At 37.8% G+C, this 22,474-nt stretch overlaps 1 protein-coding gene across 1 annotated transcript in view; it reads right to left on the bottom strand.

The window, feature by feature from the left end:
* Positions 1 to 1,277: 1,277 nt before the first annotated feature.
* Positions 1,278 to 22,474, bottom strand: part of LOC110213603 (patched domain-containing protein 4) — a 92,222-nt gene continuing 71,025 nt past the window's right edge. Inside the window, exons 2-4 of the mRNA XM_078155664.1 lie at positions 14,582 to 15,059; positions 5,285 to 5,388; positions 1,278 to 1,430 (exon numbers count right to left, since the gene is read on the bottom strand). Coding sequence (XP_078011790.1) covers positions 1,278 to 1,430; positions 5,285 to 5,388; positions 14,582 to 15,059 — 735 coding nt within the window. The remainder of the gene's footprint in view (positions 1,431 to 5,284; positions 5,389 to 14,581; positions 15,060 to 22,474) is intronic.

Below are 22,474 nucleotides of genomic sequence, written 5' to 3'. Positions count from 1 at the left end.
TTGAGCTCTGGAATGTAATTTCATTAAGATTGCTCAGGGCTTTCCTCTAGTCTTAGAGTTGAATATCATATTTTAGTACAAAGCAAGATGAAGGGATTTTCAAACCTGAAATTCTGAGTGTCAAAAATAGGCATTTATTATACAAGACAAGCAACCAGTTAACATCAGGGTTCAGTGGTTTCCTGAAGCTGGAAATATAGAGGTTCAAGGGTTCATGGATGGCTGAAGCCGTAGTAGCATGTGGCACGCTTCTCAGTCTTTCAAGTGGACACAAGTGACATCTGTGCAGCTTATCTCTGCAAGTCTTTGATGAAGACTTATCTGTCATGGGGGATAATGATCATAGGCCCATAGATTTAGAGCTTGAGAGATGTTAGAGGTCATCTAGTTGAATAACCTCTTTTGACAGATGAGGAGCTGAGGCTCAGAGAGATGATATGAAGTGCTCAAAGTCACACAGGTAGTAAGATTCAAATTTCAAAAGGAACTTAACATTGAAGATGTAGGTTTTTACAGAAGAACTGGAAGGAAAGTAGATGCCCGTTGCTTGGAAAATGGCTGAACAAATCATGGAATGCCATGGTATAAGGCTAGTGTCATTGAGTCAGAGCTGAAAAATATCTTGAAGGCCATTAAGGGCAAATCTCTCATTTTAGAGTTGAGGAAGTCAAGGCACAGAAAAGATAAATGACTTGCCCAGACAGCTAGCAACTATATAAGGCAGGATTTGAACCCACATCTTCTTGGTTAATGCACTATTATTGGACCAATGTAAAACAAAGCATATTAAGAATTCAGAAAATTTTTAAAAAAAAATTTATGAACTGAAGGAAGAGAAGGAAGTAGAACTAGGAAGACAATTTGCATAAAACTACAATAATGTAAAGGAAAACTACGCTGAAAGACTTTTAGAACTATGGTTATGACTCCAGAGATGAACTGATAGTGAATCATGTTTCCTGCCTATAGATACTGAAGTCATCAACAACAGTTGTGGAATAGTCATACTTTTTTCCACATGGTCAGTGTGTTTATTTGTTTTACTCATTTGTACTTATTTGTTGTAGTGGAGGGTTCTACTGGGGAAGGATAGTTATTGAGAACTAACAGTGGTATAAAAATAGGATTTCAATAAAGCATTTATTCCCCAAAAAGAAGTGTGCATGTATATATATGTGTGTGTGTGTGTGTGTGTGTGTGTGTGTGTGTGTGTGTGTGTGTGTGTGTGTACACAGATTTCTTGGGATTCCTCTCTGGAAACTTACTCTATTTTACTTTCATTTTTCAGAAACAGAATCTGAATTTTCTAGTGAATTTTCAAATTCCACCCTTAGCATGTACCCAGATGCGCTGAAGTCATCAAGAACTTGGCTTGCCATTGAAGTGCTCATGTCCAGGTCTGGAATAGTTTGTCCTGGGACGTACTGGCACTGGAACAAAGGCAAACTCAATTATGAAACAGAGTTGTTGAAGGCTGCTTTCCACAAGCTAGTGTTTGAGGATGGCTTTAGAGATGGGGAAAGAAACAACGTACGTGCAAATATTATTGAATAAGTCAGAGAAATTGATGTTCCCCTTTTATCTTAGAACGTGCCCCCCTCTCTGCTCATATACCCAAGCCTGATTCACTGCTCGATTCTGATGAAAAACCATCAGCCTAGATTGCATTTTACATCGTTTTCAGGCATCCTCATGTGCCCCTCTATTTGAAAAACATGAACTGAGGTGTAAAGTCTATATATTAGCATCAAGCTTGTCCAGTGAAGACCATAACCAACTACATGGTTATTGGTTAAGCTAGGTATGCTTTCCACCCTCAGGAAAATCACTTTTATGTAACAGCACCTGCTCACAGATCTATTAAAATTTTGAAATGGTTGCCACTGGAAGGAAGCTTATTAAGAGTACAAAAGAGCTAAGATAGAACCCAGAGAAAACGCACAATCTGCACAAATCTCAAAAAGACAGGATACAATTAAAATTCAGTACATACTGTAACTGGGACTCTAGGACTGCACAGGGCTTTTCCATAATCTTAAAACTGAATATAGTTTTTAACCTAAACCAAGATGCAGGAATTTGCTCAAAACTCACTGCCTTTGTAGTAACATATAAGAAAGAGCAAGGGCCATATTCCTATGGCTTTATGATAGACTGCACATTCTCTTCCATTCTGCTTTACATGCTTGGAGTAGACCTAATTTTCCTTTTCAAAATCTGTGTCCTCCAGCAAACCTACCAAGGTCATATGGGAATGGCAAAGTATCATCTTGATTCCTCTAAAAAAAATAGTCCAGCAGCAACCAACCCCTCCCCCCATTTAATATACCACTGTTACATCTATCAAAGAAGTTCAAGAAAGGGAAGAAAGGAATTATGGAGACTGGATGGCTTCTGACTGAAACCCAAGACAACAGAATGACTGTAACATTTCTTCTCCCAAAGCAGCAACAACGGTCCAAGCTATCAATTAACAAATATTTATCTAACATTTTATAGATATATATATATATATATATATATGTGCATATATATATATACATATATAAACATATATATGTGTACACACACACACACACACACACACACACACACACACACACACACACACACACATATATATATATATATATATATATATATATATATATATATATATATATATATGATCTTTCTGTATCACTGGGTGTTACAAAGAATTATAAGGCACAGCCCTTCTTTTCAAGGAAGTTATAATCAGCTTGAGACAATAACTAAGGCAGTTTATCTATAAATACTAATGAATAGTACAGATAATGAGCATGATGAGAATTCAGAAGGAGAGATTTTGTGAGGCTTGGTGTACAGAGGAAGTTGGGATTCTGCATTTCACCTGGAAGCATGTGTAAGCTTTTGATGGGTGGAAAGAAGGAAAAAGGGCATTACAGGTAAGGCCAGTAAAGTGAACAGAAGCACAGAGGTGGGAATGTGTAGAATATGTAAACTACTAAGTAAAACAGTTTTTCAAGTACAGAGACAGCAATCGGTCAAACTAGAAAAGAAGACTGAGGTTAGGTTCTTGAGATCTATGAACTCAGTAGAAATCTACAAGTAGGGTTTTTGAGGAGGAGAATAATATAATCAAAGTATTATTTTAGAAAGACTGATCTATGTTTGATGTGCTGGATGGATTGGAAAGGAGCAAAGAAACACTAGGATTAGGTGGCTTCTCTCTTAGAGAAATTAGGTGGTGGCAGAGGAAATGGGGGGGAAAAAGAGAAGTGAACAAAGTGGTGAACAAAGAAGAAGCAGGACTTGAAGACTGATTTGATTTGGAAAGCTCAAATCAGGAAGGAGTCAAAGATGAAATAACTATTTCAATCCCAGTTGAGTGGAAAGATTGAATATACATAGCAGAAAGAAGAGTATACACAATGGTTATAGTAATGTAAATAAAAAGATTACTAAAAAGAAGTCAAACCTTGAATAAATGAAAAATAAATACTGGTCCCAGAGAATAGATAATGAAACACATAATACACCTCTGCATGGCAAAGAAATGGGGGACTGCTAGCTTGTTGACAGAAATAATGAAGCTCAGGAGGGTTAGCAGTATTAGATGAAATAAGTTGAGCCTGAGGAAAAAATGAGATTTTCACCTGGAGAGGAGCAGTGAATAGTTGGAGATATGAGCTCAGGGAAGCTTGGGAAGAAGTCAAGCCCAGAAAGAACTCATGGAAGAGCTCAAAAAGGGAGCTTAAAAATCATATTAGAGAGGTAGAAGAAAATTTGGAAAAAGAAATGAGAGTGGTGTAAGAGAATTATGAAAAAAAGAGTTAACAGCTTGGAGAAAGAAAACTACTTAGTAAGTAGAATTGGCCAAATGGAAAAGAAGATACAACAATCCACTGAAGAAAACAATTCCTTAAAAAGTCCAGTTGGCCAAATGGAAAAGGAAATACAAAAGCTAACCCAGGAAAACAACTCTTGAAAGTTAGGATTGGGCTAGTGAAAGCTAATGAGATATCAAGAATCAATCAAACAAGTTTAAAAGAATGAAAAAATAGAAGAAAATGTAAAATACCTCATTGGAAAAACAACTGACCTGGAAAATAGATCCAAGAGAGATAATGTGAGAATCATTAGAGTACCTGAAACCCATAATCAAAAGGAGGCCCTGGAGAGCATCTTTTAAGAAATTATCAAGGAAAGCTGTCCTGATATCCTGGAACCAGAGAGCAAAATAGACAATGAAAAAGTCCACCAATCACCTCAGGAAAAAGATCCTAAAATAAAAACTCCAAGGAACATTATAGCCAAATTTCAGAACTACCAAGTGAAGGAAAAAAATACTGCAAGTGGCCAGAAAGAAACATTTCAAATATCAGAGAGCCACAATCAGGATTACATAGGACTTGGCAGCTACAACATTAAAGGATCAGAGGTCATGGAATATGACATTCCAGAAGGTGAATGAGCCAGAGCTGTAACCAAGAATCACTTACCCAGTGAAATTAAGCATAATACTTCAAGGGGAAAAAATGGTCATTCAATGAAATAGAAAGATTTCAAGCTTTCGTAAGACCAGAACTGAACAAAAAAAATTGATCTCCAACATCAAGACCCAAGAGAAGCCTAAAAGGTAAAAAAGGAAAATAAAACATAAAAGATTCAAAGGAGCTGAAATGTTTACATCCTTACATGAGAAGATTACTTGCAATTCTTAAAAAAAATGCATCACTAATAGTACATCTGGAAGGAATATACACAGACAGAGGATATAGATATAAGGTAAATTTGAAGGAATGACACAAAAATAATTAAGGGAAGAGAAAGAGGAGTACATTGGGTGAAAAAGGAAGGGAGAGATTGAATGGGGTAAACTATTTCACATGAAAAAATGTGAAAAACCTATTAAAATGGAGGGAAAGATCAGAGGGTGGTGATGACCATCACTTGAACCTTATTCTTATCAGTATTGGCTCAAAGAGAGAAAAATATACACAATCAAATTGAATATAGAAATCCATCTTACACAGCTTCAGAGAGGATTCTGGGAAGAAAATTCCAAATTCTCCAGATATCCTCCACAAACAAGACAAAATAGCACCTCAGGGCAAATGTAGAAAGGCAAAAATAAACAAGAGTTGAGGGCAGAACAGTAGTCCTCCTGGGACAACCAGAGAAGATCTGAAAAAAGATCCCAGGACTGAGGTTTTGACTTGAGTGAAGTGTAAACCTCTCCAAACTAGCTCCACTGAGAAAGCAAGTTGCAAGCCCTGAGGGCATTTGGATTGTGAGGTACCTCGACCTCAGCCACACAAATTTTCACCTCCTGGAAAGTGTGGGGAATCTGGCATCTGAGTTGGGGAAGACTGAGGGAATCTGTACTGATAAGGGAAAGTTTGACTACAAAATCCAAGAGAAATTAAGGTAAACATTAAAGGCTAATTACAAGGGACTCAGTAAGGACAAATTGTTTACTCTTTATAGGTGAAAATATAAACTATATTCTAAGATTATCATTATTAATTGGGTAGCTTAAAAGAAAGAGTGGGGTAGAGCTGAGTATGATGTAAGTCTAAAAAGCAAAATGTTGTAGGAAAAGGTAAAAAGATAAATTATCTCATATAAATGAGGTGCAAGAGGAAGAATTAACACAGAAGAATTAGATGGGGGAGGAGGGCTAGTACTTCTGGGACCCTACTTTCATCAAGAATGGGTTAAAACACAATAAATATACATCAATATGGGTATAAAATGCTTCTAAATTCAGAAAGAAATGGGGATAAGGGGATATGTTGGAGGGACAGGAGAAGAGAGGATTCTTGGGGGGGGGTAGGTTAAGGAATAGGAAGGAGAGGTAATGGTAGAAGTAAAGTGGAAGACAACCAAAGAGGAAATCTTAGTAAAACAGATAAGCAAAGCTATTGTGACCTCATCTGATAGTCTGTGTAACATCTGGCATTTGTAGCACCCCTTACCTCTCTATTTTAAATTGTTTTCCTTAATTAACAGAAATCTATTTGTCTACCTCCCATTCCTTAACCTACTGAAAATTTTAAAAAAGAAAATATAAATTCCTTGTAAAAATAAGCATAGCCAAGTACAACAAATTCCCTCATTGACTGTATGCAAAAATATAGATGTCTCATTCTTTTTCCTAAATTCATCTCCTGTCAGGAAATGGATAGTATGTTTCATTATCAGTCCTCCAGAAACACATATGGTCATTTTATTAATTATATATCTGGTGGCATAGTGGATAGAGTGCTATAGACCTGTAGTCGGGAAGACCTGAATTCCAATCTGGCCTCAGACTTTTATTAGCTGTGTGACCGTGGGAAAGTCACTTGGCTGCTATTTGCTTCAGTTTTCTCAACTGTAGTATGAGAATAATAATAGTACCATTGTCCCAGGGTTGTTATGAGGATCCAATGAGATAATATTTGTAAAAGCACCTATCCTGGTGCCCCTCATGTAATAGGTGCTACTGAAGTGCTTATTCCCTCCCCCCACCTTTCATAGTTCTTACAGCTTTCAAATTTGCTTGTCTTTCAAGCATTTCTTATTATTCTTCTCTTAGTTCTGCTCATTTCATGCTTTAACCATTGGTAAGAATCTTCAAAATTGTTCGTTTTTATAATTTTGATGTTCTAGTATGACTCATTCTTCTGGTTCTCCTTACTTCACTCTGCATCAGCTTGTACAAATCTTTCCACATCTCTGAAATCATCTATTTCCTCATTTGTTACAGCATAGTAATATTCACATGTCACAATTTATTCAGCCATTTGTAAATTGATGGATATCATTTTAGTTTCCCAGGGTTTTTTTTTTTTTAGTCACAAAAGGGTGCCATAATTTTTTGGGATATATAGAACTTTTTCCTGTTTCTTTTATCTCTTTTGGGCATAGGCCTAGAAATAGTACAGCTGCGCCAAAGGTCGTATGTGTTTTTAGTAATGTTTTGTGTATCATTCCAAATTGCCTTCCAGAAGGGAAACTCAGGCTACTAGAGCCAAATGAAAATGATTCAAATTATTACTAATAAGACAAATACAAATAAAAGCAATTCAGAGATTCCACCTGTCACCATTCAGATTGGGTCTCTTTTTAGCCTAACCCTGGAGACTCTGAATACTTTTAAGGAATGGGTAAATCCCTAGTTACAGGCAAGCATATAAGAAAGGGTTTTGCTGGAATTTTTTATTCATATCCTTTGTCTATTTATCACTTGGGGAATAGATCTTAGTCTTGTAAATTTGAATCGGTTACAAGTTGGAAATGTAACTTTTATGAGGAAAGCTTTATGAAAAGATGTTTTTTCCTAGTCAATTATTTTCCCTTTTCTTCTACCTTTACTAGATTTGTTTGGACAAATTTATTTTTAATTTTATGTAATCTTTTCATTATTTCTCTAGAGATTCTTGACCTTTTTTGCCTCCATATGAAATGGAAATACTTTTTAAAAAATCCAAAAGAAATAAAAGATATAGGCCTTGCTTTAAACACTGCCTTAGTTCTAACTCCCTGGGAAAAGAAATCATCCACAAAATTTCCTAATGATCTCCTTTAGATCTATAGTAAGTCAAGTCTATCTATTTGGGTCTCTTTTTAGCTTAACCTTGGATGCTCTGAATACTTTTAGATAACGGGTAAATCCCTAGTTACAGGCATGCACATCAGAAAGGGTTTTGAGAAGGCTAAGAAACATAAGCAGTTTGGAACAAGGTAGAAAATTTCATTTTGAATGAAGGTTGCTGATACCTGGGGAAATTATCCACAGAAGATCAGAAAGATGTAGCATGAACTAGCTTGGCTCCTACACGCAGTATTAGCTAACTCTTCTCCCACTAGAAGGAGAAAGTAGATCCACATAAAGCAGATGAAGTAATAAAAGGCTGATGTTTAGAAAGTCATAAATTAAATTAGCAGCCTTCCCATTGGATTGTAATTGGAAAAGGAAGAGATCTTGGGCTAAAAGGAATGCATGGTCATTGTGAGCTTCTATTTTTAATCACTTTCTGTTTGTACATCACCATATTTTATGGGGCACACTGAATCCAATGTGAAGCTACATGCCTCTTAATAGATATGTAGAAAACAAAGTAGAATGAAATTGGAGAAAAGCAATATGGAAAAGGGAGTTATAGAGATGAAGACTAAAGGAAAGGGGAAAAGAAGGCTTTGGGAATCAGAAGTAGCTATGCATATAAGATAAGTCAAAATGAGGATCAATTATCTTGAAACTTGGAGGGCAGGACAGAAAGGAACAAATCTGTTACATCAGAGATAGAAAAAGTCTATGAATAAGAGATACAGAAGGATGTAGTTACAGGATTTTTTTTAAAGGTTGTACTTTTCCCTTCTTATATAATTGGCTTTGAAGTGACATCCAGGTCGACATGTCCAGTTCAAGAGCCACCTTTCAACATGAAGTCTTTCCTAATCCCTGCCAACAGCTTCTGGTGCCTCCTTCCAGGCCAATTACCTTGAATTTATTTTATATATACTTACATAATTCGGTTGGGGAAGGGGGAGGTATGATGACCAGGGTGAGCGTTGTACTGGGCAATAGTCGGGCATGCACTCTGATCTACAGGAGATGCCCCAGTCCAGCAGATGGAGAGTGTGTTCCACTGACTGTGTGACGGAAATACATCATGTCCTCTGATTGAATGTAAGCTTTCTGAAGTCAGAGACAGTTTCATTTTTTTTTCTTTGTGTCCTAAGCACCTAGCATAATGTCTGACATATAATAAAAATTGACTGATGTGAAACAAGAAGAAGTTAAGCAAGGACAGATTTGGGAGTCATCTGCATGGAGGTGATAATTGAAACCAATGTAGTAGAAGAGACCTTCAAGAGAAACAGCTGAGAGCATAGCTTTGTTCTATGTCATTAGAGGAACAAATTTTCCTCCAATTGACCAAAGGCTTATCTGTGAAGTGGAAAGTTAAAAAAGCCCTGGATTGAGCATCAGGAGTTCTAAGGTCCAGTCCCAACTCTGCAGTGAAGAACCATTGTGACCTTAGGTAAGTCACCTAAGGCAAATGTCTCAGTTCAGTCTTCTCATCTGTAAAACAAGGGAATTGGGTTGGATAATACTTAAAGAGGTCCCATTTAACCATCCAAACCTGCAATTGTATGATATTGTCATCAAGTGTAACATCCTCCATGGTTACCAGTAAATCTAAAACAGGACCTAGGTGTAGCCAGAGCTTTTGGAGCTCAATCTCCAATATACAGCTTTAGTTATGATGCAGTATGGTGTAGTCAACAGAGTGCTAAGAAGACTCAGTGTGGACCTCATCTATGTGAACTTGAGCAATTCTTTTAATCTTAGCCTCAGTTTCCTCACTTGTAAGATGAAGGGGTTGGACTAAATGTCCTCTTATGTTTTTCTCAACTCTCAATCTATAATCAATTATATACAATTATTATTAAATTATATACAATAAATCATTACAATTATATTATACATAGTTATAATATTGTATGTAATGTATAATATAACATTAATTATATTGTATATTATATTTATATATTGTATAATATAATATTAATTGTATTGTATATTATGTTTATGTATATTGTTTTTACATCACTTCCATTTCCAATATCTCACCCTACTCCTCTCTCCAGTGCACCATCCCTTGTAACACTGAATGGTTGGGGGTGGAGGGAAGAGTAAGACAGAGTATGGGAAAGGGGCAGGATTGGGGGAAGAAGTAAGGGAAGTGGGGGAAGAAAGAGAAAAAGAACAAATAGAATGAGAAGAAGAAGGAGGGGACAGAAGAGAAAGAAAAAGAGAATAAGAAGGGAGAGGCCGAGGAAAAGGAGGAGAAAAAGGATGAGAAGTAGGAAAAGGAGAAAAAGAGGAGAAGAAAGAAGAGAGAAAAGAGGAGGGAGAAAGCAGTTCAGAAAAAACTAACTCACATAGCAACTACATCTGATAGTCTATAAAATGCTCTACCCCCACTGTCCTTTGGCTATCCCTTCTTCATGTTATTTAGGATATGGATCCTCCTCATTTTAAAGTGTTGGTCTCACAGTTACCTCTTTAACATGAAATAAGATGATTTGTTGGGAAAATTATAACTTGTCACACAAAGCACAGGAATGGGGTAGCTAGAGTCTCATCGTGGCAGAGGGCCCAAATCAAGCAGGTATGTATTTCATTCTTAAAGGACATGCTGTTTTTCAAAGCCTGACACCAGAGAAGATGGGCCATTTATCTATGTGAGTTAATTTACCACTACATAGTTTTTAGAAATAATAGACGCTGGATGGGATGAATGTCAAGGTGGTTCCTGTAGCTGTAAAAATCCATGATTGGCTCCCTTGAAAATAACATACAGAAACTGTGATGGCAAATTTTGTGGTTTCAAAGGTCAGTGATGTAGATTTTGCTTCAGATGTTTGAGTGAAATATAGCCCCTATGTCCCTTGCTACTTAAACTTACCTTCTTGAGGACATAATTTATCTTTCTCTCCCTTGGCTCTTTTCTTATAAAGATCATTGATCAACTAATGCTCTATACTATTGCTCACTCTGATAATTCTTAGAGGTTACTCTAATTATGCTCTGGTCCTAGGTAAATCCAGGGTCTGTGAACTTGATTTTTCAAAAACAAAAAACTTTGATAAGAGCATTTCAGTATAACTAATTTCCTTTATAATACTACGTATTTAATTTTATGCATCTAAAAATATTCTCCCCTCAGAAATGGACTTGTTAATGAAGGTTTAAAAAAAAAACCTTGACTGAGTGCATGCTGCAGGTGTCTAATATTATCTTCATGGTTGTCAACCAGCCTAGTTCTAGTTTGTCTCTAAATCTAGAAAAATCCTGGCTCTTGGAAGCAAGATTCTTAGATCTCAATACATTTGGAAGCACGGGGCAATGGAGAGAACAGTGGACCTGGAGGCAGGCAGATCTTGGTTCAAATATCATTCTTAGACACTTATTAGCTGGGCAACTCTGAGCAAGTCACTTAAGCTCTTTTTGTCTGTTTTCTCATGTATAAAAGGAGGGAGTTTGACAGGATTGCTTCTAAAATTCATTCCAGTCCAAATCTATCATCCTATGAATAATGGTTGGGGGTACAGTGCTAACCAAGGAGCTAAGATCTATTCTTAAATGAGTTTAATCAGATTCAATCTAAGAGACCTAGGATCGCTTATCTTTTCATGGAGGAAAACCAAATCCCTTGATTTTGCCTAAAAGTGACTTGATCTCCCAGGGTTCTCCAGATATCCTAAGGGTAACCTAGGGCAATAATGAACATACCTCAGAGCTGAATCATATCCCCAGGCCTGCAGAATCAAACTGGTCACTGGGAGATAAGAAAGAAGGTAGCTATATGAATCTAGGAATTTATCTCATTCTTGTATTTCTAGGCTAGCATAGGTCAGTGGTGTAATGTGAGAAACTGCTATCAGAATTTTATAATGTACATTTTATTATGTAGCATCCTCAGAGACACTTTTTTTGTTCCTTAAATGTATGTAGAGTATCACTCTACCTTTCCCTGATAAATGTTCCCATTGCCTCATTTTCTTACTCATAGATTTTGAAAGAGCCCCAGTGGACTCTTAGATAACAAATCTATACCCCCAAGTACAGTCCTGCCCCTTTTGCTGAATGGTACCAGTTGCATCTCAGAATTCTCATCATATTTCATTTAATGTAAGTGAATCCCTTATGCATAACAAAATGTTCTAAATACATAATCACTGCCTGCCTAGTGCCAACATTTCTGGAAGCATCCTTTTCTGCAGAAAGAATGTTCCCCATAAGCAGGAAACATACATTTTCCAAAAGGTTTGGAAAATCCCTGTCCATCATTTTTCCCCCCCCGAGTCTTTCATTGCATACTATGGGTTATGTCCTGAAGGACATAACTTAGGGAGCAGCATGACAGATTTTAACCTGGAGAAGTATAAACTACTCATTGTCAGCTATATTCTCTCCTGCTCATGCCACTTGGCCACCCAGAGTCCATTTTTACCATTTGTTGCCAAGTCTGTGCACACAGAGGATTAGATCACACAGGCAACTGACAAACCCTCTCCTGCAATGCTGTAGATATCAGCACTATAATCACCTTGACGATAAGACCCATCAGTCTTGCTCAGGAACTATAATTCTTCCTTTCTCCTTCCTTCCATCTTCCTTTTAGTCACATACTCATGAACACCCAACCATCTCCACCCATTTCCTCAGGTATTAATGAGGGTCTTTGTAGACATACCTTTTAAGTGAAAGCTTGGTACAAGCCTGCCCTTAGGATGGGTAGCATTAAGGCTGCTAACCATTCCTTCTCAATCATTGTGGAAGAAAGGAAGGAAACCTCTTTAAGTGGTAGCAAGAAAGAATTTAGGTTGGAATGGACACTTTCAGTCTACAAGGTCAGTGGAATAATGGGATTACTGAAAGTCTTCTTTTATATTTTAAAGGATAAGTTAGACCTTGACCTGTGGTTCTAAAGCATTTTTATACTATGGTATCAACTCCATGAATTTTTTCATAACTGGGCACATCACTAACAAACATTTAAAAACCATACAGGCTTTTTTTAAAGCAATAACCCTTAACCTGTCATCTGGGAAATAACAGAACAGAAAATATTTTGTCTCAGATTTTTTTTTGGATTAGTGGCTGCCATTAGGGTAACTGCAGGGTCACTGCAAGGGGTGCTTATTATTAAATGGCTCATCTTAATAAATAAGCAAACTTAATTTTAGACTGTTGGCTGTGGACAAAATAAAAGATATGTCTCAAGCACAGAATTTATAGGATAGAAATCAAACTGTAAGTAATCCCCAAAATCATTTTGTTCAGTGAAGTTTGGATTCAGTCAAAGGGCCACACTTGAGGACCTAGAGGGCCACGTGTGGCCTTGAGGCTGCAGGTTCCCTATCCCTGATAAACCAATATCCCCATTTTATGAGGAAGAAGTAACGAGGGCCCCAAAATAATACATATGTATTACATGGACATACTATCTATCTATCTATCTATACACACACACACAACACACATATGCATAAGTGATATATACACACATACATACTTTATGTATTTTTTTTCAAGTATATGTAATGTTATTGTTAATCTAGCAAGGAGATTAACATAGCAATTTGTTGGAAAGTCCCTATTATATTTTTTAGAAAGGATTGACAATGTTTTAAGTTGTTATAGTAAATAGACTCTTACCATTATATTTTTGCATGATGGGTGGGAAGGAAATACGCACTATGCTTATTATAAGCACTTTATAAATAATATTTCACTTAATCCTCACAAAAACCCTGGGAGATAGGTGCTGATATTGCCATTTTACTGTTAAGGAAACTGAGGAAAACAAGTTAAACGACTTGTGTAGGGTCACATAGCAAGAAAGTATTTGAGGTCATATCTGAACTCAGGCCAGCCTGACTCCAGGCCCAGTGTTCTAGCCACTGTGCAAAGTAGCTGCCAGATATAGGAATAGTACAATTGCTATAATGTGGAGATCCACAAAATCTTTCGACTCCAAAGTTGAAAAAAAAAGAGAAGAGAAAAGAAAAGAAAAGAAAAGAAGAAGGAGTCCTTCCTCTCCTTTCCTACAACTGCATAGGTGGGGGCAGAGGTATTCTGGAACCAGGTTCAACAGGCTTAGATAGCCAGATGACCACAAATTTTCAGTGTGGCCTTTTATATTTTGGAAAAGTGGCAAATGCTACACATCAGGGCTTTATTTACTGTTGTTGATTGTCTAGATTTAAGAAAGTAATTGAGAAAAATGTTAAGAATGCAGATTATGCTTAAAAGTATGTTCTGTGTACTTTTAAATATATATGTATATATATGTGTGTGTATATATATATATATGTATATATATATATATATATATATATATATATATATGCATGTATGTATGTATATATGTATGTACGTATTTGTAGAGATGGTTGCTCAACATTTACCAGTGTACCCCTGGGTAGGAAACTATATGTATCAAACACTATATAGGGTCAGACTTTTTTCACGTGTGAGTAGATTTGCTGAGCTGACTCATTCCTTTTTTATTCTTTGCCATAAGGGGATAACTAGCTGTCTAGGAAGATGTTAACAGAAGAATATAGTGGAAAATTTAGGTGAGATTAAAAACAAGCTAACTATTTAAAAGGGGGGAGGTATTTCATACAACAATACAGTTGGAACCAGAAAGGAGCTCAGAGCCCAGCCTGTCTTATTTTGCAGATAAGGAAGCTGAAGATCAGCGAGTGACTTGTCAAAAGTTCACATTGACAGTAAGGTTCAGAAACCACACATGAACCTAGGTCCCTCTGCCTCCAGTGGCAGTGACATGTCCCTTGTACCATTCCTTAAACCAGGATAAGTTTGGAGCCACTTGTTAAGATGTATTATTGCCTAAAAGGGGATGATTTGATAAGTGGAAGGTATCCCATAGTGCAAACAAATCATACAAAGTTAGATTTAAAACAGACCTAACAATACCCCTAACTCTAATGCAAAGACTAAATTCTATCTGGAAACTCTGCCACCAAAACCACAAAAAATCTGATCATGATAAAGAGGGATAATTACCCATTGCGAAGAAAGGGATGCCCAGGAGGGTGGAATTGTATTTTCCATCAGTGATGAAGAATATCCCTGCCGCGGTTACGCTGGAGATGCAAACTGTCAGCACACCCAAGAGGCCCAGAAAAGGCTTGCTCCGAAGGCAGTCTTTCATTGAGCTGGAGAGGGTGGCTGTGGTCAAGATCAGCATGAGGCTCACCAGGATCTTGCTCCTGGCCAGGATGCTGGTCTTATGAAAGTCTCTCCAGAGGCTAAAGGATGCTAGAGAGAACAGCTGGAAGTCCTGGTGCTCCTCTTGCAGTTTCCTCATCAGTTTGCAGAACTCACTCTCCCACTTTTCCCCAATAAGGTCTTGAGTGGCAGAGCCATAGGTCTGGAGGTAGTAGGTGATTTGAATGGCTCTGGCTGACTTGACCCGCTGGTCTTTGCTGTTGGGCACATCGACACCACCCAGTTGGTGTCCAATAAAGGTGCTCCTCCCATCCTTGGAAACATAAAAGGAGACTCAGGTTATGGTGGGACAGAGTATAGTACACATTCCAGACTGAGGTTCCTTACCCTAAGGGAAGGAGTCCATTAGATCATGAGCTCCTTGAGGGTCAGAACTGTCTTTTACCTTTCTTTGTAACCCCAGTTCTTGGCACATAGCAGGCATTTAATAAATGTTTATTGACTGATTGACCATTAAAGACTAACTGCAGACTAACTGGGAACTGACTCAAATGATATGGAGTCAACTTAGGACTAGAAAGTAAATTCAGCCTTTTAAATTAACATGGGATATACCACGTAGTATTATCAATATCACAAAGGACAGCTGCAAAGCCACAAACCTCCCTTCCCACCACCCACAAGCACATTAATAACTTCACAATCATCCCACACTTCCATTCCCTAACACCTTCCTTCTTTGGGAGCCAAATGTAAACTCCTAGAACAGAGCACTACATTCTCTGAATCCGATTCCATCTAATAAGAAGCATATCATGAAAAGCAGCATGAGCTGCTGGTCTGGGAGTTGAGTTCCACCTCTGACACATACTAAGTGTGACCTTGGGTAAATTTTCAGGATACTGGGCAACTTTCTAAGATTATAAGCCATAGAAAAGGGTGCTGACACCCAGAGAAAGAACTATGGAGTCTGAATACATTTCAAAGCATACTATTTTCACATTTTTTTGTTTTTTCTTTCTCATCATTTTTCCCTTTTGTTCTGATTCTTCTTTCATATGACTAATGTGGAAACACATTTAATATGATTTTACATGTATAATCTATATCAGATTGCTTGACATCTTGGGGAGGGGAGAAGGGAAGGAGGGAGGGAGAAACAATTTGGAACTCAAAATCTTGTAAAAGTGAATGTTGAAAACTATCTTTACATGTAATTGGAAAAAAATACTATTAAGTGGGGAAAAAAAGAAAAAAAAATGAAAAGGGTACTGACCTCCATCTCAACCAGGCAGTTCCCTCTACCAATAAAATCACAGATCTAGTCCCTGTTATCAGGGAACACGGTATAAATCATTAGCAATCACCACCACCAACAACAACCTAACAACTAGTTAATTTATTATTCTGCATTTTTGTGGCTTAACCAAAGCATCTTTATTTAGTCATGTACACAAAGGGTGAATCATATCATGGATACACAAGCAAGTCTCACACACATATTCTCCCGTGGCGGAGTATGGCTGGCCAATTTATAGCCTTACAACTGGGTTAAGGAGATCGAGAATAAATTGAAGATTATACAGCATAGAAAGATGAATGGGGGACAGGAAAAATGTCTGGAGAAATACAGATTTAGGATATTGAAAAAGCTATGGTGACCTGGTACAATAACAGGCTGGAGATTGAAACATTTTAAGAAAAAAAGTGCTATAGATTTGGGCAAGTTGTTCCATTTTCCTGCTTAGAGATAGCATTCTTTCCCATGAGAACACCATAGTTTCTTTAAGTTAGCAATGCTAACTCTACCCATAGGCCGTTGTTGTGATGTCAATCTTTCTAAAAGCACAATTGATTAAGTGAATTTAGGGTTCTGTTTTTGCAATCAAAAACTCCATCATGACCTCAGCTACATACACAGTTCACTCTCTCTCAGCCAGACTTCCTTAGGAGTAATTCATTTCTGGCAATTTTTTTTTCCTAAATAAGAAATGAACATTCAAAACATTCAGCTCTTTAAATGCCTGCTATTATGTGCACACAGCTGAATTTTTAGGGAGAAAACAAGCAATCTGCTTTTTGTGATCAGCCTTAATGCCAGTAAAGGCAACTAGATGACACAGTGTAAGTCTTGGATCTGGAATCAAGAAGACCTGAGTCCAAATCTTGCTCACACATACTATCTGTGTGACCCTGGGCAAGCTCTGTCATCTATAAAAGGAGAGGGGGTTGGATTTGATGGCCTCGAAGGTCCCTTCTAGCTCTAAATGTTTGATTGACTGATCTGATGATTGGCACTCCTTGGAGGAATCAAAGAAGAGATGGAAAGTCATCAGGTGAGAAATTACATTTCCTCATGGTTCACTTTTGGAACATTAGGATGATAACATACTTAAGACACCTGAAAGGATCTGGGTGAGCACTTCAACAACAGAGACTGCATTGCCCCTTCTTTCTCCACCTCTTCATGTGTTAATAGATGCATGAATTGCTTTGGCCAAATAAAAGAAGAAATAATAACAAATCATCTAGTGGTCAATCTACTGATACTGAACTTCTTCCCATTTAGATAATCTGCTCTAAGTACTCTTTAATGAAGACACACATTCTGCTCTTGGGTCTTGGGCTCAAAGCCCTGTCAGTGTAGTATAACCTGCAAAAGTCTGTGCTCTACTGGCATTGATTTTGAGAACCCAGGATCATCTCCTTGCCATAATCAGACAACAACACAGAACTTTAACAGAAGTAGCAGGGAATAGTGTGTGGCAGCTAAGTGGTGCAGTGGATAGGGCATTGGTCTTGGAATTAGGAATCCATGAGTTGGAATCCTGCCCTAGACATTTATTAGCCATATAACTCCTTGGGCAAATCATATATGGACAAATCACATAACCTCTCAATCTCACATCCTTATCTGAAAAACAATGGGGATAGTAATTGCATCTACTTCCCAGGGTTGTTATGAGGACCAAATGAGATACCATATGCAAAGAACTTTGAAAGCTTTAAACTATTTTATAAATGTTAGTTATTATCATAACACCTAAGATTATTAGAAGGAATTTAAATAGAACAAGTTCAAAAATACTTCTAATACATGCTTCTAAAAGGGTCCTTCATCCAGATTCTAGATGTTGAGTTGGAAGGGACCACAGAGACCATCGAATACAGCCCCTTCATTTTATAAGTGAGGAGTGTGAAACCAAGGGAGGGTAAGTGACTTGTCCAATGTAACACAAGTAGCAAGCATCAGAGGTGGGATTTAAGCCAAGACCTTTTACTCTAAGTGCTGCCTCTTATGCCAAACACATTATCTGTTTTCTTCTCCCAAACTCAAAAATAAAGGTGAATTAACACACTATCAATTCCACTCAATTCATTCAGTCTAGCCAATCCAAGCAAAATTGTATTATTCTGAGCCAAGACTTGAAAGGTTTTTACCTCTTTTTCCATTAAGGTATCAAGATTTATCCTTTTTTTTAACTCATTCTAACTTTGGGCTCACTTTCTAGCCTTTTCATCTAATAGCACCACTGATGGAACTGAGGTCTGATGTGAGTCTTTTGATTAAGAAACAGTATAGATTTATGAAAAGAGCACTGACTTTTGAATTAAGGGACCAGAGTTCAAATCTTATCTCTGTTGCTTACTATCAGTGTGACCTTGAGCAAATCACTTAGCTTCCTTTGGCTTTAGTTCTCTCCTATATAAAGTGAGGGATTTGAACTAGATGTCCCCTAAGGTCATTTTTCAGTTATTATACCGTGATCCTATGGTGTAAACTGTGAAATAATGAGGCTAAATGAATACAGGTCAATTATAAAGAGGAAGACAGTAGCACAAGGAAATTCACTCTGGGGCACAGAGATTTTTTTTTTTAAATCAAAGTTCTAATTGATCAGCTCAGTCTCAGATAATCAATTCAGCTAATTCCCCAGGGACACACATTTATTTGCTAAAGTTTTATGGGTTTCCTCCTTTCTTCTCTCCCTTCTTCCCTCCCTCTATCCCACTTCCTTTTCTTCCTCCCTCACTCCCTCCCAGATAACTTGTTTTTGAAGCTGCTTTGCCCTTCTGGGTATTTGAAAGGGAAAGTATCATAAAAGCTTGCACTATATCATTCAGCATGTGTTACTCTGACTGCCTGTACTCATTTTAGTCATCAAAATGATTTCTGAGGGATTTTTAGCAAGTGAATGATCTGAAGATTTATGGATCCCTCAGGAGTCATTTTGCAGATTATAATGGATCAAAGGAAATGTTGATAATACAGTTGGCCAAAATTCAAAAAAAAAATTTAGGAAGTCTAAATATAGCTTTTTAAAATAACAGGTCTTCATTGGCTTTGCTTGGCTGCTAAAACCGCCCATTTTGAAGTTATCTGACTTATTTCCTTTTTATTTAACAAAAATTACGGTAGAAAAGACACGCTTTTTATCTGTTTCTTTTATCTAAATGGATGGAGCAAAGAAAATAGATTTCCTTCTTCTTTCCCTCTCTCATGAAAACAAACAAATACAGTTCAAGGTCCTTTGAGGTTTTTGAATGGAAAATGCTCCTGGAAAAGTTAGTCTGTTTTTGTTGCAGTATATACACTCTAATTGCAAGAAAGAAAGAATGGGCTTTTCACAAAACCCTAAGAGCACAATCCAAACATATTTTGGTAAGGTTTCTTTGAAGGAGAAACAATATGAAGCCACCTAAAACAACTTTACCTAAAGACCTTGTCATTTAAAGGGGCAATAAAATAAAATAAATAAATGGAGCTTTTGCTTGACTTAAAATACAGAAATCTATGTTTAAGGTAGAGTGCCCTCACAGCAAAGTTGGGCGTGGTTTAAAGAATAATCCTCCTAGGCTGTTATTTTTCTTTTCTCTTCTTTTTTTCTTTCTTTTTCTTTCTAAGACTGGGTCTCCTTATCTTGAGGAGGCTGAAAGTTCAATGTTTACTCAGGGAATGACCCCACCACTGATAAGCAAGGGAGCTTTGTCCTCAGTTTTTCACTACCCAGGCCTGTTTGACACTCCTTAAGCAGCCTGGTGCCCCCTTCCCGGCACTAACCATATTGGTGCTGGACTTAATGTGGACACACAATAGGCCTATTTCAGCTCAGAATTCCTCAAGAGATCACACAGCTTCACCTTCATTCTTTCCAATGGCAAGGATTTTGTAATCCTTGAGTAAGCCACTGCACTTGGTCCTTGGCAGTGATTAAAGGCCCATGTGCTTGAAGGAACCTCACAAGTCACCTGGCTCAACCCTTTTGATTGACAGATGAGGAAAATGAGTTCCAGAGAAATGAAGTGACTTGCTCTATATCACATAGTGAGTAATTAACTGAGCTAGGATTCAAACTAAGTGCCCTTGGCTCCAAAACCAGGATTCTTTCCTACGCAGCATACCAACTCAATCGATCAATATTTATTATTATTAATTCTTAATACTATTAAGAATCAATTAATATTATTATGTACTTGCTCTACGTCACATGGTTTGCAAGGTGCTGGTACACAGGTACAAAGAATGGTCTTATTGTCTTCAAAAATATTTCATTCTCCCTTTTCCTCCTGTTCCCTTTCACTTGAAACTTTAGATCTAACTCTAAATCCTCTTCTTTTTTTTTTCATTCCATAACTAAAGATAAAAAGTAAATTACACACCTGGCAATACGACAGGAATTCATAGTAATGAGTCAATGACTATATTAGAGCCTTAATTGAGAGCAGGTTAGGGGATTGAAATGTGAGGAAAACAAACCGTTGGGCTCCTAGGGGACTGAACAGGAAAATCAAGTGAAGAGGGAAAGGGGTTCATAATAGGAAGTCTGGGGGCTCTGGAGAGAGATGACTGCCTATTTCATAGTTTATCTTAGGGCTGACCCTATTGCTCTGGCCTCAAGAAAACCACCTATGTATTTCAGAGGCAGAAAGGTTCATCCTCTTTTAAGCCAGGATAGCTCGCCTTCCAGTTTCCTTGTTGGAGAAGCATATTTAGATAAGTGAACATAGTCCTACACAAAAGTTAAGCAAATCTATCTTATAAGGTTAGTGATAGTTTTAGTAGTATAACATTATTGTTGCAGAGGAGCCAAGATAGTGGGGTAAAAGTAGTGACTTGCATGAGCTCTCCCCCAAACCCCTCCAAATACCTGTAAGAAAGGCTCTAAACAAATTCTAGAGGTGCTTTCTCCTGCGCCTGCGGCTGGGCTTCCCGGCCTGGTGTCAGTGCCTCGGAAGACATGGTGAAGATCCCCCCCAAACCCCTCCCACTCCTCACCCACACAAATTCACAGAAAATCTAACCAGTAGGTGGGAGAAAGAAAAGGCAGAGTGAATACATCTGTTGCAGCTTCACTCTGGTTTCTCTTAGGTTTTCAACTCTTTTCCTTCCAGGGGCAGGAGCTCTATTTTCACTTTCCTGAGAAGCTAGTACCTATGTACCAGCTGGCTCCCATCACCTGCCACACTTACCAGTTTATTATAAGTTACCAACATGCTGAAAGAATGTCTCTTGTATCTTGGTTCATATCTATGGGATCTTGGGTATGTAGATTTGGAGTATTGTAATTTCAACACCATTTAAGCACACTAGGGGAATTTTGGACCCCAATAATCAAAGCAAAATTCTACAACCCTACTATTCTTCACTGCCTCCTAGTTAGGCAGGTGACTATTTTTATTACTCATGTGATACTGGTGAAAAGAGATAGGGATGAAAGAATAAAGGTCAATCAGATGTCTTTGAGGAAAATACTTTACCTTTTACACTGTCATCCATTCATTCATTAATTCTTTATAAAACAATTGAGATCAAGAACAAGTCTTAGAAGTTTGTGTTGAGTCATACATCTAGCATTTATATGTGGCAGAGGCACAACCTAAAAGGAGTGAAGACTCCCAAAGACTCTGTCTTTGACATACTCTGTTCAGCCTTCTGCCATAAAGCACACACTGAGGATGCCTTATACGTATAAAATGTCACAATGGAGACAATGTCAGTGGCACGGAAAGGAACAAGAATTAGGTCGATATTTCAATTATCCCTGATTGCATGGATGTGAGGTCTACCAAGCCCAGATTGTAATCCTGTCTCTTCCTTAAAACATGACCTTTGAGAGCTTCTGTAACCAAAACAGACAAATAAAGAACAATTCAAAATCTAGAAGCTAACCTGTTAATGAAACTTTCTAAAATGAGCTACACTGGACCTCAGACAATTAAATTCAGTTCTACTCAACATTTATCTATTAAGCATCTACTAGAGAGGCAATGTGACATAGTAGATTGAGAGCCTACCTTGGAGTCAGGAAGACCTGGGTTCATCTTGACTTTGACTCATGATGGCTTTGTCACCCTGGACAAGTCACTTAACCTCTCACTGTCCTTTGGCAACAGTAAACTGCAGAGAAGGTATCTATCTGCTTTGGTAGAAGGCATTTCCTCACTCGGAGTTCCTATACCAATTGAATCACAGGCCTGGTTCCCCCTCCCCCATGGGGGAAGGGGTGAAAACTTTGTGAAGCACTATGCCAAGTACTGGGGATACAAAAAGGGAAAGAAAAAATATATATAAATCCCTGACTGCTCTCAAGCAGTTTACTTACTTTTTACTGGGTGGGGGGAGGGAGGGACCAAAAAACCTTGTACATGGATAAGCTTGGCAACAATTCATCACTAGGTCTTTCCTCCTTAGGTAATATTTCATTCACTAGACCAAGCTATTTGACC

Source organism: Phascolarctos cinereus, unplaced genomic scaffold (assembly GCF_003287225.1).
Source record: "Phascolarctos cinereus isolate Bilbo 61053 unplaced genomic scaffold, phaCin_HiC Scaffold_5;HRSCAF=322, whole genome shotgun sequence".
In the NCBI taxonomy this organism is placed as follows: Eukaryota; Metazoa; Chordata; class Mammalia; order Diprotodontia; family Phascolarctidae; genus Phascolarctos; species Phascolarctos cinereus.
Note: the sequence above shows the minus strand (reverse complement) of the source record. Positions and strands in the feature narration are given on the sequence as shown.